This window comes from Ranitomeya variabilis, chromosome 2, assembly GCF_051348905.1.
Source record: "Ranitomeya variabilis isolate aRanVar5 chromosome 2, aRanVar5.hap1, whole genome shotgun sequence".
Classification (NCBI taxonomy): domain Eukaryota; kingdom Metazoa; phylum Chordata; class Amphibia; order Anura; family Dendrobatidae; genus Ranitomeya; species Ranitomeya variabilis.
This window is the reverse complement of record NC_135233.1, coordinates 754,320,215-754,339,064: the sequence shown is the minus strand read 5'-3', so window position 1 is coordinate 754,339,064 and position 18,850 is coordinate 754,320,215. Positions and strand designations below refer to the sequence as shown.

The following is an 18,850-nucleotide window of genomic DNA, read 5'->3' as shown; positions in this document are numbered from 1 at the left end:
GCAGACACATGCACATTTGTGGCCTGCTGAAGGTCATTTTGCAGGGCTCTGGCAGTGCTCCTCCTGTTCCTCCTTGCACAAAGGCTGAGGTAGTGGTCATGCTGCTGGGTTGTTGCCCTCCTACGGCCCCCTCCACGCCTCCTGGTGTACTGGCCTGTCTCCTGGTAGCGCCTCCAGCCTCTGGACACTACGCTGATAGACACAGCAAACTTTCTTGCCACAGCTTGCATTGATGTGCCATCCTGGATGAGCAGCACTACCTGAGCCACTTGTGTGGGTTGTAGAGTCCGTCTCATGCTACCCCGAGTGTAAAAGCACAACCAACATTCAAAAGTGACCAAAACATCAGCCAGAAAGCATTGGTATGGAGATGTGGTCTGTGGTCCCCACCTGCAGAACCACTCCTTTATTGAGTGTGTCTTGATAATTGCCAATAATTTCCATCTGTTGTCTATTCCATTAGCACAACAGCATGTGAAATTGATTGTCAAACAGTGTTGCTTCCTAAGTGGACAGTTTGATTTCACAGAAGTTTGATTTACTTGGCGTTATATTCTGTTGTTTAAGTGTTCCCTTTATTTTTTTGAGCAGTGTATGTATAATACATATAACAATAAATAATAATAACATTGGGTTTGGTAGTTCAGTGCAGGATGTGCTGTAAATGTTTTCATAATTTGGGAAAGTTCTGAAATGTCCTATAAATGTCTGTTCTGTTACTGATCTAAGGATCTGGGCTTTTAGCGAGAGATCAATCTGTGCTGCACTTTATGTCCATGCTCAGTAGTGACCAGTGCTGTGGAGATGAATCTGTGCTGCACTTTATGTACATGCTCAGTAGTGACCAGCGCTGTTGGGATGAATCTGTGCTGCACTTTATGTACATGCTCAGTAGTGACCAGCGCTGTTGGGATGAATCTGTGCTGCACTTTATGTACATGCGCAGTAGTAACCAGTGCTGTGGGGTCAGGAAAACTGAAGAGTTGGAGGTTTGGCTTACCGACTTCACAGCCTTGATTAACACAATTCTCTCTATCCAAATCGGTGGCGCATTATCCGTTAGTTATTGACAGGACTCAAACATGGGACTAAACAGGACATTACATAGTAACAGTCTTTATTAATATATATTTGAAGCTTTATCATACTGTTTTTCTATTTTCTCCAGCCATATTTACTCCAGTACTACAGATACTAAATATGAGCTATAATCGTAAAATTAAAGTCCATTTACACGGACTGACACGACCGCCAATCAGTAAAATTCTACAGATCGACGGTCATGTAACTGCCTGTTTATATATTCATACCAAAGCAAACAAGGTGCACTGAGTGATCTATACTAGATAACTTGGTGTACATAGGCCGCCATGGTTCTCAGCAGCGTGAGTCCTGTTTACACAAAACGATGCACTACCATTAAAATTATCTTTTATGATGTGCAAAAAATCACTATCGATGAATGAGCGGTTTTCTTGATCATTGGGTGATGACAGCATGATATACATTGACATGATCTTAACAGCACTCGTTATTATCCTGCAGTATAAATACCCCTTCACTAATTTTGCATAAGCTTCTATCCGCATGTAGCATAAATCATTCTGTCTTGTGATCTGTAAACTGATCAATAACAATCCGACAATTAATGGGCCTTTATGTACGAACCCCCCAAAAAAGCCACTTACCTTTGTTTCTTCCAGACGCAAAGCATCGAGCAAATAGTGAAGCAGTTCTTGGCTATCTTGCTGCTGGAAAGTTTTAAATCGAGGAGTCCTATATAAGAGAGAAAGGTAGATTGTGCTACATCAAGAGTATGCGTGATGTATTTTATAAGAACATAAAGATCATCACAAATGTTAAAGATTTTTCAGCTGTTGTACAGCTGCAGACATCAACATGCTGGAGAGCCAAAATATTGCAGTCAAATAAAATAATAGTGTAAAAATGAAAGAATTAAATACAATCTAAAAACAAAGATTTTTCAAAACTGTATAAATAAACATTCACATTAAATTAAAACTTTCCTGGTGGTCTATGGTACAAGTGTGTGTGTGTGTGTGTGTGTGTGTGTGTGTGTGTGTGTGTGTGTGTGTGTGTGTGTGTGTGTGTGTATATATATATATAATGTTAATAATTATTCCCAGATGGTCTGGAATAATAGTGGAAATTAATACCTGTTGGACTATGAAATGGGAAGGGTGTTTATTTTCTGCTTTCAAGAGTTAGGCTAGGTTCACATTGCGTTAAGTGCAGTCCGTTCAACGCATGCGTTGAACGGACTGCGCAACGCAAGTACCTTTTAAAGATCGCGTTATGCGATCGCGCTAGTGCAGATGCTCCATCTGTGCTAGCGGTGACAGACCCAAAAACGCTGCAGACCGCGTCCGAGGGTCCGTCACAGAATGACGGCACATCACTAACGCATGCCGATTATGACATGCGTTAGCAATGCGCTACATAATGGCAGTCAATGGGTGCGCTAACGCATCCGTTACATAGCGTTAGTGCCGCTATGTAACGGATGCAGTCAGCGGATTGCCATTAACGCAATGTGAACCCACCTTAAGATAGAAGCTCATTACCACATAGGATCAAAAAGATCCAAGGGAACCTGGTCCAGAGGCCTGTCCTGCTACCCGCCGAAATTCCCAGCTTCTCTTGGATTTGTATGGCAGGTGCAACATCACTGTTGCAGTCACGCCTGCACACATAAGGTTATCAGAATAGGTGTTAGGGAAGTGGACACGTAGAAATAGGTATTCTGGGCTGTAGTCCTTACCCACGCGCTACAAACGTGGCTGCTGGACCAGAGTCCTGTGAATCTGATCATCTCTAATTATTACATGTTCGTCTAAGACAAGGAACAGCAACCGGTGGTTCTACTGAATGCCCTGACAGTTGCATGGTAAGCTGGTTGTTGTCAGAGAAAGCTGGGAGTTGCTTTTATACAACAGATGGAGTGGTTGTTGGCCCTAGGTCTAGGGTGTATCAGAGGGTTAATATGATGTTCCCTTTCAGTCAATTTCCTATTAGATTGTAATCTTATGAGCAGGGCCTTCTCGCCTTGCTATTCTGTAACGTCAGATATTGTCTTTATATGCACCCTCTGACTTGTAAAGTGCTGCAGAATATGTTGGCGCTATATAAATAAAAATTATTATTATTAAGGGGATGATGCTTTGGGTTCTGGTGCTTTACGTATGACCCAAGGCTCAAGCAAAGTGTCATGTGGTGTCCTGACTTTGTGTTCCCTCCGTAAAGTGCACATTGCCTTCCAATTCCTCTCCTGACCTGCACCGATCATACATAAGTTATGGATAGAGCACTTCTGCCCAATCATTGAGGAAACAGATAGAGGTGTCTGGTACCCCTGATTGCAAGCCATAAGACGCATACCATCTTAGCAATGTCTCTTGTATACCGTATTTTACAGATTAGAAGACACACCATACTATAAAGACGCACCCCAAATTTTGAGGTGCAAAGTAGTATAAAAAAAGATTTGAACCCCTTCAATCTCTTCACACTCTTCAATCTCTGACAGCTGCATTTAACATGCACACACCGGAAGCGCGTCACTAACCCCGCTCACCAGCGCTCATGTCACATGTTTTAGGAGACCCTCGTTCTCATCATTGCAGATTTGGCCAACGTTCATATCAGATGAGCATATCTGCTACAAAAAGCAGTGCTGAAGCCCTGCTATGTGTAGCACAAGCGATCAGGAGAGTGCAGCTTCAAGTCTCCTAAGGAGACTATTGAAGCAAGTAAAAAGTGAAAAAAAAAAAAAATGTTTTTAAAAATATATAAATATAAAAAAAAAGTTCAAATCACCACCATTTAAAATAATAAAAAAAATACACATATTTAGTATCGCTGTGCTCAGAAACGAGAAAAAAAAAACAAAAGAGAACACCAGAATTACTTTTTTTGGTGGCTGCAACATTGCAATAAAATGCAATAACGGGTGGTCAAAAGATTGCATCTCAAAAAATTGTATCGATAAAACCGTCAGCTCGGCGCACAAAAAATGAGCCTTCACTCAGCCCCAGAATCCAAAAAAAGAGATGCTATGAATCTAGGAAAATGGCTTTTTTTTTTTAAACAAACTCTGGATCTTTTTTTCACCACATAAATTAAAGAACCTATACACGTTTAGTATCTACAAACTCAAAATGACCTGTAGAATCACATTGCCATATCAGTTTTAGCATTTAGTGAACATGGTAAAAAAACAAACAAAAAAAAAAAGTAAAAAAAATTGTGGAACTGCACTATATAATTGTGAACTTACACCATATGGTAAAACCACTGGTGTCGATGGTGACAGGATTGTTGTTACCCTTAAAATTATTCCAGAAAATGAAGCACGGTCTGTCTCCCAGAAAATTATTGCAATTCCAAATGTTTTGTTATACACATCTTTTACTATCTTTGTGTGTATTGGAGAAAAAAAAAAAAAAAAGGCAAATTGGACAAAATTTCACACAAAATGCCAAAAATGGGCTGGACAAAATTGTTGGCACCTTTCCAAAATTGTGGGTAAACAACTTTGCTTCAAGAATGTGATGCTCATTCAAACTCGCCTGTGGCAAGTAACAGGTGTGGGCAATATGAAAAACACACCTGAAACCAGATGAAAAGGGGAGAATTTACTCAATATTTGCTTTGGAGTCCATCAATGCTAGCTGACTATTGCTTAACACTAAGGCTATGTCTCCAAGTTCAGGATGGCCGGCGGTATCGCCGCAGCGGCGAAGCCGCTCGGCGCTAAGCCCCGCCCCCTTTCTGGGACGCGATCATGCCGGATGTGTTAACTCTTCACATCCGGGATGATCGCTCTCTCCCATAGCGCCCTGTGATATGCCTTGCGGGGACGCTGCGTCCCCGCAAGGTGTACGGGCATGCTGCGATCTGAAAAGACGCACAGCATGTCCGGAGTCGCAGGGCCGCCGCGTGCGGGTTTCCACGCATAGTGGAGACGGGATTTCATAAAATCCCCTCCACTATGCTGGAACATCTGGACGCTGCTTGTTTGACGCTGCAGCGCTGCGCAGCGTCAAACAAGCAGCGTTTCCTGAACGTGGAAACATACCCTAATACAGGATGCACCAGACATTGAGTACAAAGGAAAATCAGCAGCAAACACTTTTGGTTCAATTGAACTGATGCTGTGGGTAACATTTAAATACTTCAGAAATTGGTAAAACACACCATCTCATGTTTCTCCAAATTTCTACGCAACACAGACAATCCGAAATTATATTTCTGCTTAGCTTGAATCAATTTATCATAATCACCTTAAATTTTCAAGGAAGCAAAACTTTAAAAAAATTGTTGACAAGTATAGATGGAAGAGACGAACCCCATTTTGGGGATTTTGTGTGAAATTATGTCCAATTTGCTTTTTTTCTCTTTGTGTTTTGTGTGCTGTTCCAATAGACACAAAGGAAATAAACGTGTATAACAAAACATGTGTAGTTGCAATAATTTTCTGAGAGAAATACTTAATTTTCTAGAACAATTTCAAGGGTGCAAACACTTTCGGCCACGACTGTTAGGCCTTCAGTGATAACAGCACTTGTGCAACAAAAGTGTGTGACGCAGCCAATCATCAATACTTACAGACAAGCCGTGGGCCAGAAGTTCGGGGTCAAATACCAAGAGTGTACATCAAAGTCAGAGGGACAGGACAAGAGAGTGAACAGGTCAGTCCAAGGTCAGAAGTCCAAAACTTCATGAATTGAGACAAAGGGGCTATGTAAATGAATAGTCAAAGGCAGGGTCCGAAGTCAGGCAGCAAAATATCAACACAGCAGAACACTAAAGTACAAGGAACTCACTAAGCCAAGTAAAAGATAAGACAGATAATGGTCTGACCATTACCAGCCATCGAAATAGCCAGGGAATGACCCTGAAAAGGTGGCTGGGCTCCTGGGCAATCCTAAATTTGTACAGGGTCAGCCCAGCATGCCCCAGCTCCTGATTGGGTGGTTGGAATATCCCTAATTAGCATGAGGACAGTCAGCATGCCCCAGCAAGCTATCTTTCCTGATAGAGCGGCTGGCTTATCCCATACACAATACTGACAAGCCCAGCGCGCCCATGCCATCTGGGCAACTGAGCCGTCAGTCACTGTGCCCCTAGGAAACAGGGAGCAGGGGTTTCGTGACAAATGTATACATAAGTACAACAAACATACGCATAAGTTCTCCTATGTTTAGACTAGCTCTTCTGCAGAAAAACAACTAGTGAAAGAATGACAGTCAATAATAAGTGAGGCAGTGAGCACAGGACAATGGATTCTACTTGCATGCTCCTCCTGCGTCTATCATATTTTAGCTTCAATGGTTTAGTGAGAAATATGAAACACAAAATCATCACCATGGCGTCATTTCTCTGTATGACTACACCACACTGCTATAAAAGATGAACGATCGCACTTGTAGAAGAATCGAAGATACCATAAATCATCATGAACTAAATATTACAGATTTTTTTATAGCAGACTAGAGATTCTAAAGAATAGATTCTGAACATTAAAAATGTTCTACAGATTTTAAAGGGTTGTCCTCTCAATGTAGTCGTGAGAAGAACCAGACACCTCCCAACACAAAAGTAAGTTGTGTCTCCACATACAATACCTGATGATCGAGCGAGCTTTCCTATTGATATCTGTAGATGTGACGGAAATGGACGCTGCTCTTCTGATGCTGAAGTGAGAAGGGACAAACAAACATACTATTTCCTGAATTAGTTCAGAAAAAGACTACTTGTTGCAACTAATTGTTCTCCAGGGAAGATTCATCAAAATGAGCTCATGGCAAAGAGGAGCAGTTGCCTCAGGTATCTAAGGCCACTTTGACTTGTCGAGGAAAATTTCCATTTCAAATTTAGATTGAATTTGCCACATAATTCGTATCAACACTGTGAGGTCTTCAATAAAATGGAAAAATTAATAAATAGATAAAAATATATCATTAGCTTTACGACAAGACACAATAGTTCATTTTAGGCTTTGTTTCCAAACGTAACATCCCATGTTGGGTTCTGTACACCAGCCTGTGTCAGGGATAGTACCAGACAGTATTAGCTGTGATTTGCAGAATCCTGACAGCTAAAAGATGTGCTCTCTTCTCTCCTTGAAAATATGCTCCAAGCAAGATGCTTGACAAGACTGGACTGCTGGGATGGTGGGCGAGTTGACCGCTCACAGATGTGAGGACATATGGGAGCCAGTGCCAGTAAGCTACAACCTGTTGTACAGTGTCAGCAGTATAATGACAGAACAGGTTGCACCGCGTCTCATGGTGACACGAAGTGAAGGGCGAACGTCATTGAGAAATGCATGCTACAGTCTCTACTCATGTTAGAAAGTCTATTAAAGAAGCACTCCCATCAAAGTTTTTATCCTTTTACTATATTACAATCATCAAATTTATGGCACTGTGTACTTAAAATTGCTCATAGTGCTTTTCTATCCTGCTAATTCTTCTGCTTTCTCTGCTTTATAACAAAAAAAATTGGGTCACAAGGGCCCAAAGAAAATGACCTACACGTCCGTATGGAACAATATATAAAAAACATATATCTTTATTAATTCAAACACTTAAATACACAAAACACAGAAATACACAGGCGTGTGAGCATACTAGGGGCGCAGGGATCCCGGGACATACACACCCTCATTAGTAAATAAATAGTTTGAACAACAAGAGGTTAATGCTCATCATATACAATCTTTGCAATATATGCATAGTAGAAAGAGCCATAATCCCAGAGTTCTAATCTACACACAAAAAGTCAATTACCTCTTAATAGCAAGACGGGTGAAATGTCCACGGGGTCCGTGCGTCCTCCCCAACGCACGTTTCGGTTGTCACACCTTCTTCAGGGGGCATGATGGGAACCAGCAAAGCTAGTAGTTTTATACCATTTCGTACCGGAAGTGACCGGGAATAAACCGGAAGTGACTCATCGTCACTATGGTAACCAAGCTGCGCTACCCTTTCACCATAATCGGTAGGTATACAAACCAGGTGGCCAAGTGCCCTGATGTGAATCGGCGGGTGTGCCGCACATCGCCGACCGCCAGACAAACACAGGGCCCTGTGAAGTCTGGCGGCGGACGCGCAACCAACACAAACGCCGAGAGGGCACAAAGCTAGGTGCGCATGCGCAGTAAGGCGCGCCATACATCGGTCGCCATCTTGGAAAGGGGAACACAGCAAGAGCAGCCCAAACAAAAAGAACATATGCACAATATCGAAAAAATACATACACAGACTGCTCAAGTACACATGACAGCATGTGGGCACATATATAGCATATCAAAACAAAACAAAATAGGTCTATAACTGCCTAACTAAAACAGCTGGGTGGAAAAGACGGAAATCGGCATAACTAGAAAACTCCTCCTTGTGGAATAAAATGAGCCATATGACCTTAGTCCATTGTCCAGTTATGTATGTATTTTCATGGTCAAGGCTACTGTTGATAAATCCATAGTTTGAGGAATGTCCACCAATTATGTCTTCCAGAAGTCATAAGGACAATAATTAAGCTAGAGAGTCATACAGTACGTTTGTACCAAATGTTGCTCCATGGTACAAACCACATCCAGCTGAATAGCGAATGGCGTAGTAGAGACCAAACGTGTCCACATGTCCACAAACTCCGAACAACGAAAAAGAAAAAACAACTATGCTTAACCTAAAACAGAAAATAACATAAATTAATAAAAAACAATTAAAAACAAAGATAAAAATGCAAACACACAAAAATCCTCTGCAGTGACGCGCAAGAATGTAAAGCAGGTGGGGATCACAAAAAGGACGAGAAACTCAAATGCTCATTGAGGCCCCGTGGGTGGACTGTGCCCAGGGTCCAAATCCATCGGGACTCTAGCTGTGCCAAACGTTGGGAAATATTTCTCCCCCGAATCCCCAAATCAATAGTATCAATACCTTTAACACGTAATCCCTTGCTGTTACACATATGATGTGTCCTAAAGTGTCTAGGTATTGTTTTCAGGAGGGCTACATCCTCCTGGTCACTGGCCGCCTGAATGCCACGTACGTGCTCCCTGACCCTCACCTTAAGTTGACGTGTGGTAAGTCCAACGTAGATCAGGGAGCACAGACAAGTGGCATAATAAATGACATTCTTGGATGAACAAGTAATAGACTTTTCAATTTTAAAGTTCTTCTGACCCGAAGAGTCAGTAAATTAATCACTGTAGTCAATATTTATACAGGCGACACAGCGACCACAAGGCCTGCAGCCAACCCTGACTGGGATATCATTAAGAAATGTTCTGGGGGGAGCCCTGTTGTAGTGGCTACGTATCAGGCGATCGCGCAAATTTCTGGCACGGTGAAAGGTTATAGCAGGTTTATCAGGTAGAATTTTAGCCATAGTTGTGTCAGTCATCAAAATAGGCCATGCCTTCACAAGAGCAGCACGCACTGACTCAGATTGGAGTGGTGAGATTTATCACCAATTTTAACACTCAGAGTCATTAGTGCCGGTATTCGTCTTGTAAAGCAATGAATCCCTTTGTGACCACTTAGCTCTATGATAGATTATTATCTATTATTATAAAAATACAAGGAAAAAAAGTGATAGCAAGTAAAATATGGTATTGCAAAAAAATAAAAAAAAAATCTGCATCCTGATGGCCCATAATAGGCCCCGTTATTAAAGGGTTACTGTATCAGATATTTAGCTGAAGAGAGGCTTGAAAAAAAATCAGCGTTCGAGGGTTTTGCTCCAATTTGCTGAAAGTCGACAGCTAAAAGATGTGCTCTCTTTTCTCCTTGAAAATATGCTCCAAGCAAGATGCTTGACAAGACTGGACTGCTGGGATGGTGGGCGAGTTGACCGCTCACAGATGTGAGGACATATGGGAGCCAGTGCCAGTAAGCTACAACCTGTTGTACAGTGTCAGCAGTATAATGACAGAACAGGTTGGACCCCGGCTAATGGTGACATGAAGTGAAGGGCGAACGTCAGTAACATACATGAGAGCAGCTCTTCATGTTCTTTTTGGAGAAAGAATCCAAAACTCCATTACTTAAAATCTACAGAAGAAGCAAGTGTAAGAACGGCGCCAGTAGAAGAATTTGATTACATTTAAGCCATGAATGAGAAAGCAATGATATCTGTTAGTTCTCGCTTAGGAGTATTATACTAAATGTGTCTAAAGCTAGGTTCACATTGCGTTAAGGCAATCCGTTTAGCGCTAGCGCTAGCGGATTGCGCTAACACAATGTTTTTTAAGGGGCCGCGTTAGGGGTCGCGTTAACGTCCCCGCTCTCGCAGATCCCCAATCTGCGAGAGCGGGGGACGGACCTCGGGCGCGCCGCGGACGCTGCAAGCAACGTCCGAGGCGCGCTACAAAAGAACGGCACATCGCTAGCGCGAGCCGAAAAAAGGCACACGCTTGCGATGCGCTAGAGGGAAACTTCACATTGCTGTCAATGGGCACGCTAACGGACCCGTTGCACGGCGTTAATTGCGACATTTTCGCCGTGCAACGCTGTCCGTTAGCGTGCACACATTAACGCAATGTGAACCTAGCCTAACATAACTGGCTTCAAATGGTCAATTAAACAGAATGGCACTTCTACGCCAAGTAATGCAAGACAAAACAATATTTTTATGTTTTATTTATATAACAAAACTAAACACACAATATTCTGTGTCCTATAACTATTTTAGGTCAGTCCTGGGATGGATCTATAGGTTTTATTGCTACCAGTATAGTGTGCATACACTAAAGTATATGTCATATTTTTATGTAAATTGTGACTCCTGAGCTCTCGCTATACAATTAATTCCACCTTCAAATCCAGCATTGTCAGGGAGCAATAATACAATTAAGTCCTTACAAATGTCGCCATTCCACGTGCACAAACCCATACAGCGGGGAGTGGTTCTAGAAAAGGCCAAATTTTACCCCACGTAGAATAGTTAAATGTTTCTTACCCAAGCGTAAAAGGAACTGAAAACTAACTAGAAGTAAAATTAGAAGTTCTACAAATTACATTTATCACCTATCCCCCAATATCACCATTCCTTGTACATGTAATTGAAACTGAACTAGGCAGCATGGTCACACATGCACTCTACGATTCCATTTATTGTAGATGGAATTAACAAAAATAGCCGAATGCACTACCCGCCTGTCTCCATCAGAAAGCAGCTGCTAAAATACCATGTCCCCATAAGGCCTATAATTATAATATAATAAAAACACAAGACACTTTATAAAGTTTGGAATAAATGGCCGTGAGGTTTTATTTTGAGTTACAAATTCCATAAAATTTAACTAAATAACCAATGAATAATAACCATAAGTTTATAATTCCAAAATTCCATCAACTTCCATAAACCAAATCCACCCAAGGTTGGGTGATTTTTTACCCACAAATAAAACCAAACGACAGGAGAAAATGACAATATAAAGGGAGGGAGGGCGGGATCTTCTTTTCTTCAAGCACCGGCGAACTGAGTATCCGACGCCGGTGCCCCAGTATATATAACAACTAAATCTGCCCAGCAACTGATTGACAACCAATCAATCATCAAAATTTAGGCGGGCAAACAAGCCAGTCAGAACCAGATCTGACTGCTTTAACATGAATACATAACCAAATCTGCCCGGCAACTGATTGACAACCAATCAATCACGGGCAAGAAAGCCAGTCAGAACCCAAATCTGGCTGCTTTTACATGGAGGAAAAAACCTTGACCTTAATTTGACCCCTAGCATAAAACAACTTGCCAGGCCTATGAGGACATGGGACCCCCGCTATATTTCCGCTGTCTGAGCGGGGGGGCTTACATTACTAAGCAGCAAACAAGCATTTCAAGCTGCTGGTGCCTCTGGAGTCCCACAAACCTCAAGGTATAGGATCTGCGAAAGGCTTGCTGTGGTGCATAAACCTACTATTCGGCCACCCCTAAACAGTGTTCACAAGCAGAAATGGTTACAGTGGGCCCAGACACACAGTCAGACAGATTTTAAAACAATCTTGTTTTACTGACGAATGGAGTTGGATGGCGATGGATGGAGTAGTGGATGGTTGGAAGCTGGCCACCATGTCTCAATAAGGCTGTGACATGAGAAAGGAGGAGGCAGAGTAATGTTTTGGTCCGGAATCATGGGGAGAGAGCTGGTAGGTCCCTTTAGAATACCCGAGGTTTGTGAAAATGACCTCTGCAAAGTATTTAGGCTATGTGCACACATTGTGGATTTTGCTGCGGATCTGCAGCTGTTTTCTATGCGTTGCACAGTACCATGTAAACGTATGGAAAAAAAAATCCGCAGTGCTCATGCTGCGGAAAAAAACGTGCGGAAACGCAGCGTTGTTTTTTCCGCAGCATGTCAATTCTTTGTGCCGATTCCACAGCGGTTTACACCTGCTCCATAATAGGATTCTGCAGGTGTAAAACCGCAGGTGGAATCCGCACAAAAACCACGGTAAATCCGCGGGTATTCCACAGTGCGGTTTACCTGCGGATTTTGAAAAAACAGTGTGGAAAAATCCGCATACCAATCCGCAACGTGTGCACATAGCCATAGAGTTTCTGAATGACCACTTTCTACCATGATGCAAAAAGAAGAACCATGACATTCATAGCAAAATCATCTTCATGCATGACAATGCACCATCTCATGCTGCAAAGAATACCTCTGAGCCATTGGCTGCTATGGGCATAAAAGGAGATAAACTCATGGTGTGGCCACCATCTTCCCCTGACCTTAACCCTATAGAGAACCTTTGGAATATCATCAAGCAAAAGATCTATGAGGGTGAGAGGTAGTTCACATCAAAACAGCAGCTCTGGGAGGCTATTCTGACTTCATGCAGAGAAATACAAGCAGAAACTCTCCAAAAACTCACAAGTTCAATGGATGTAAGAATTGTGAAGGTGATATCAAGGAAGGGGTCCTATGTTAACGTGCAACTTGGTCTGTTAGGATGTTTTTGATTGAAAGTGCTGTTGGTTTCAGTAAGAGTGACCTCTTTATGCTGCAAGTTCCCCAAATGGCCATTTTCAGTTCTTTACAACCAGCGTCGGACTGGAGCACCTTGGGCCCACCAGAGAAAATCATTCTTAGGGCCCACTATGTAGCTACATAGAAATAGATAGAAGACCACCAATTGTGGGGTAATAAGGTAGTTCACGTCTTAATCATGTAGCAAGGGTTGGGGTAGCCCCCCTCACAGAATATAATGTAGCCCCCTCATAAAATATAATGTAGTCCCCTCTCATAGAATATAATGCAGCACCCCACAAAATATAATGCAACCCCCTCAGGTATAACGCAGTCCCCACCATAGAATATAATGTAGCACCCTCATAGGGTATAATGCAGCCCCCCTCATATAGTATAATGTAGCCCACCACAGAATATAATGTAGTCCCCTGAGAGAATGCAGCCCCACCACAGAATATAATGCAGCCCCCCATAGAGTATACTGTAACCCCTCATATAGTATGATATAGCCCCCCATAATATAATGTAGTACCCTGAGAATAATGCAGTCCCCCACAGAATATACTGTAGCCCCCTCAAAGTATGATGCAGCCCCTTTCCACCCCCATCATTGTCCTCATCACCACCTCCATCATTGCCTTCTCCCCCTCCACCTCTATCATTCTCACCCACCACCTCCATCACTGCCCATTCCACCACCTGCATCATTGTTTCCTCCCCACCATCATTGTCCATTTCAGCACCTCCCCCCACCACCATCATTGCCCATTTCATCACCTCCATCATTGCCTCCCACCATCATCATTGCCCATCACCTCCATCATTGCCTCCCCCACCACCATCATTGCCCATCACCTCCATCATTGCCTATCACCACCATCATTACCCATCACCTCCTTTATTGCCTCCCTCACCACAATCATTGCCCATCACCTCCATCATTGCCTCCCCCACCACCATCATTGCCCATCACCTCCATCATTGCCTCCCCACCATCATTGCCTATCACCTCCATCATTGCCCATCACCTCCATCATTGCCTCCCCCACCATCATTGCCCATCACCTCCATCATTGCCTATCACCTCCATCATTACCCATCACCTCCATCATTGCCTCCCCCACCACCATCATTACCCATCACCTCCATCATTGCCTCCCGCACCACCATCATTGCCCATCACCTCCATCATTGCCTCCCCACCATCATTGCCTTCCCCATCATTGCCTATCACCTCCATCATTGCCCATCACCTCCATCATTGCCCATCACCTCCACCATTGCCTCCCCCACCACCATCATTGCCCATCACCTCCATCATTGCCTCCCGACCATCATTGCCTATCACCTCCATTGCCTATCACCTCCATCATTGCCCATCACCTCCATTGCCTGTCACCTCCATCATTGCCCACCACCTCCATCATTGCCTCCCCCACCACCATCATTGCCTCCTGACCATCATTGCCTATCACCTCCATCATTGCCCATCACCTCCATCATTGCCCATCACCTCCATCATTGCCTCCCCCACCACCATCATTGCCCATCACCTCCATCATTGCCTCCCGACCATCATTGCCTATCACCTCCACTGCCTATCACCTCCATCATTGCCTATCACCTCCATCATTGCCCATCACCTCCATCATTGCCTCCCCCACCACCATCATTGCCTCCCCCACCACCATCATTGCCCATCACCTTCATCATTCACCACCACACACACACACACACACACACCTCACCGCAGCAGCAGCTCATCACACACACACACTCTCACACACACACACAGGCACACACACAGGCACACACGCAGGCAGGCACACAGCAGAGCTCACCGCCCCGCAGCAGCAGCAGCTCATTCAGCAGCCTCTTCCTTGCTGGAAGCTTTCTGAGTGCGACAGCACGCTGGATGATGACGTCATCCAGCTGGGCTGTCTCTGTCTCAGACAGGAAGCAGGACGCCGGGAGGTGAGCTGCTCTGTGTGAATCTGTGTGCCTGCTTATGTGCATGTGTGCGGTGCTGTGTGTGTGGAGCAGTGATGGGGCTTTACATGCGGGCAGTGTTAAAGAGAAATGGTATTCACACCTCTCGACACCCATAGGGGCGTGGGGAAGCGTGAATATTCATTTTGCTTTAGCAGCGGGGACAGGATCCTGTCTCCAGCTGCTGCTACTGGCACAGGGCAGGCCCCCTTGACTCAGGGGCCCCATAGCCACTGGCTGGGGGCCCCTGGAGCAGTGGGGGCCCTAGGCAGCTGCTGGCCAGTATGCCAGCAGGTGTCAGTGCCTGGGCCCACCGGAGAATCCTCTGGTTCTCCGGTGGGCCAATCCGAGCCTGTTTACAACCTATAAAATGTTTGGAAACTCTGTTGGGGATAATAATTTGGAAGAGTGCATTTTGAGTTTTTTTAGTTTTTTTAAAAAAAAATACTGTTATTATTGGGAGATTTGTCTAATAAAATTTGATTTATACTCTAACGGTTGATGATTAGAACACTAAACGGATTAATTTTCATTGATCATTTACGGAAGTTAAAGAAAAATAGCAATTGGATAATAATTTTGAATGTGGTTTATGATGGTTATTTCTGCGAAAACCACTTTTATACTAGGTTGTTTAATTTATACCATCAAGAATTGCAACCAAATACATTCAGTATATGAAGATCAATATTTTTTGCTTTTCTTTGCAAATTTGCTGCAATTCAGAAGTAACAGTTTTTTCCGCATTAATTGCCTTTTTATGTTTTTACAACAACAGCTGAATGGGGCTCCAATACTTTACTAATGGTATGTTTCCTTTCAGTCATCCTGTAACGTACATTTTCTGTCACTATTGACAATGGAGGAACATGAGATCAACGCCCCCCAGAAAAATTGAGCTCTTTTAATTAACCTGATTAAATGGACAGTGTTGTACACTTGCTTTCCCCTTTTTTCACATCTATATATATAAAAATGAGTATGAGTGTGTGTGAGTGTATATCGGCCATGCCCACTCCACATAGCAACCAATCACTAAGCATCTTTAATTTCTCCACAGCTCTTTATAAGAAGTGGAGCTGTGATTGGTTGTTATGAGCAACAGTTTCCCTTGTATACAGTTGTGGTAACTCAGGCCTATTATTCTTATTTCTATGGTGTTATCGTCCTTCTGTAAAGCTGGAAATAAAAATTTATTACTGCGCCGACACTGACCACCCTCTGAAACAAACGGTAGGGGGAGCCCAGTATCACACAAGATAGGATTAATACACAGCCCAGTATCACACAGTATAGGATTAGAAACACAGCTCAGCAGACGGTATCACACTGGATAGGATTAGATACACAGCTCAGCAGACAGTATCACACAAAATCGGATTAGATACACAGCCCAGTATCACACAAGATAGGATTAGATACACGGCTCAGCAGACTGTATCACACAGGACAGGATTAGAGACATGGCGCATTGCACAGTATCACACAGGAGAGGATCAGATACACGGCTCAGCAGACAGTATCATACAGATTAGAATTAGATACACAGCTCAGCAGACAGTAACAGGATAGGATTAGATACACAGCTCAGCAGACAGTAACAGGATAGGATTAGATACACAGCTCAGCAGACAGTAACAGGATAGGATTAGATACACGGCTCAGCAGACAGTATCACACAGGATAGGATTAGATACACGGTTCAGCAGACAGTAACACACAGGATAGGATTAGATAAACGGTTCAGCAGACAGTATCACATAGGATAGGATTAGATACATGGCTCAGCAGACAGTATCACACAGGATAGGATTAGATACACAGCTCAACAACAGGATATGCCAAAGGAGAGGACCTTTTCATTCCAAGAATTCCTCTCATTCCATCTGATTTGCCTTTTGATTTTAAACGCGTCCAGTTTCCACTTCGACTGGCATTTGCAATGTCCACTAACAAGGCTCAGGAACAGTCCTTGAAAGTAGTAGGGATCGATTTGCAATCTCCATGCTTTTCTCATGGTCAACTATACGTGGCCTGTTTAAGAGTTGGAACTGCCAAAAATCTGTTCATCTTTCCCCCGGAAGGAAAAACCAAAAATTTTGTTTATCCAAAAGGCTCTTGAATGAGTTGAAAATACTATCGGGGCGTGGTTTGCAGGGGACAGGAGCAGACATGTTCTTGCAGAGCTCCTGGAATTCCCTGATATGAAGCTACTATTGACATATGCAAAGTGGAATTTATTAACTAAAAGTCTTGGAAATTCATCTGGATCACACCAGCAACTATGAAAATGAAGAGTAAAGTGGATTTCACAAAGAAAACAGGTTCTGCAGCTACCCTGTCTGCTGTTAGGCCACCAGGCAATATGGTCGCCACACAGGAAGACCTGAGAGGAAAACGCCACGGAGACGCCATCACCCCCTGGAGCAAAGAAAGCTGGAGCTCTGAAGCATTTGGTTCCCACAGGATAAGCTACACAGACCTGTGTGAAGAGAGCTCCTTCTGCTCCGGTGTCAGGGAGGAACTCAGGAGTTCCCCCTGACAGTCGGGACTCAGGATGGAGAAAAGGCAGTGGCCGCGCTGAGTCATCGTCTGCTGCTGTGAAGGAGAGGTGCCGGGTGACGTCAGCAAAGACACCGGTGGACACTGAGGACCAGATGAACGGGATCCAGTGTGATGTGGAGATATCCCCGCCGACTGCCGGTGAAGACAGAAGAGGCCAGGCAAGTACTGCGGTGTCGGCAAGGGAGGAGAGCGTCTTGTCGCTACGGGACCAGCAGGGGCGGATTTCCCTCTGCTCCGGTGGAAGGGAGTTTCTTTGGGGCTCGGCCAGATCGCAGAGACAGGAGTGAAAATTTACCTCATCATGAGGCGGGTGCAGTGGGGGAAGGAGAGGATCAGAGTGGTGTGGATATGCAGCTGCTGCTGGAGGTGATGAGTAGAACACCGCTACAGCCATATGACGCCACACAGCCTCTTTCTATTTTAGGGAGGTGTGCCACCCTTAAACCTCCTCATATCAAACCAAAAATCACTGGGGAAATACATGGTGACCCTGACAATAAGGGGCAACCAAGCAGAAGCCCTTCTGAGAATGGGGCTTTATTAATACATTGGAATGGCTGCGACCAGTACTCTTGTACACCAAGGGATTGTGCCACCCCTAAAGCTGCAAATATTATCCCCAAAACTAAAGAAAGGCAATACCAGAGAATGACCAAAGACATGGGACTATGCAACAATTTGGATGACTCTCCTACTGATAGTACTCAGCTAAATACTAAAACTTTGGATTATAAATCTATGCCCTCTATAAATGAAAGCGACCCTTTTAAACAAAAGTTGGCATATCAAAAATCCATAACAGATTGAAACCAGGCTACTCTGTGTTAAAACCTTTGAAGAATGAATTAAAAAAAAATCTCCTAATTCTACCTGTACTATGGAACCAGTTAATAAAAATAGAATAGACATAGATGATCAAACAGATCAGCTGGATTTAAATCATGACACAGATAATTCTTCTAATCCAATGGAAGGGCTAGAGAGTGTCCACTCAGAAGAGTTTACTGAAATGTAGGGTTCCTCTGAATACGGGGATAGTGATTTTACCACGGATACAGATTCTGACAAAATTTCATTCCAACATTCTTCCTCAGAGAATTCTATTAGTCATGAGATTCATGAGCCCCTACTTCAGCCAAATAAAATTCATTTGGGTCAAGAAGAATTTGGAGAGGGACTTGGGGACCATATCTCTAATATTTCTTTAATAGACAACATACCAGCTTCTGACGACTACCCATCAGAGTGCTTTATGATTAATATCTGTAGAGCCCTTTTAACACC

General features: G+C 43.5%; 1 protein-coding gene across 3 annotated transcripts in view; it reads right to left on the bottom strand.

Moving 5' to 3' along the window:
• USP45 (ubiquitin specific peptidase 45) overlaps positions 1-18,850 on the bottom strand; it is a 185,281-nt gene that overhangs the window by 38,844 nt on the left and 127,587 nt on the right. For all 3 annotated transcript variants that reach the window (XM_077289668.1, XM_077289669.1, XM_077289670.1), the window contains one exon: positions 1,689-1,776. In XM_077289668.1, coding sequence (XP_077145783.1) covers positions 1,689-1,776 — 88 coding nt within the window. The remainder of the gene's footprint in view (positions 1-1,688; positions 1,777-18,850) is intronic.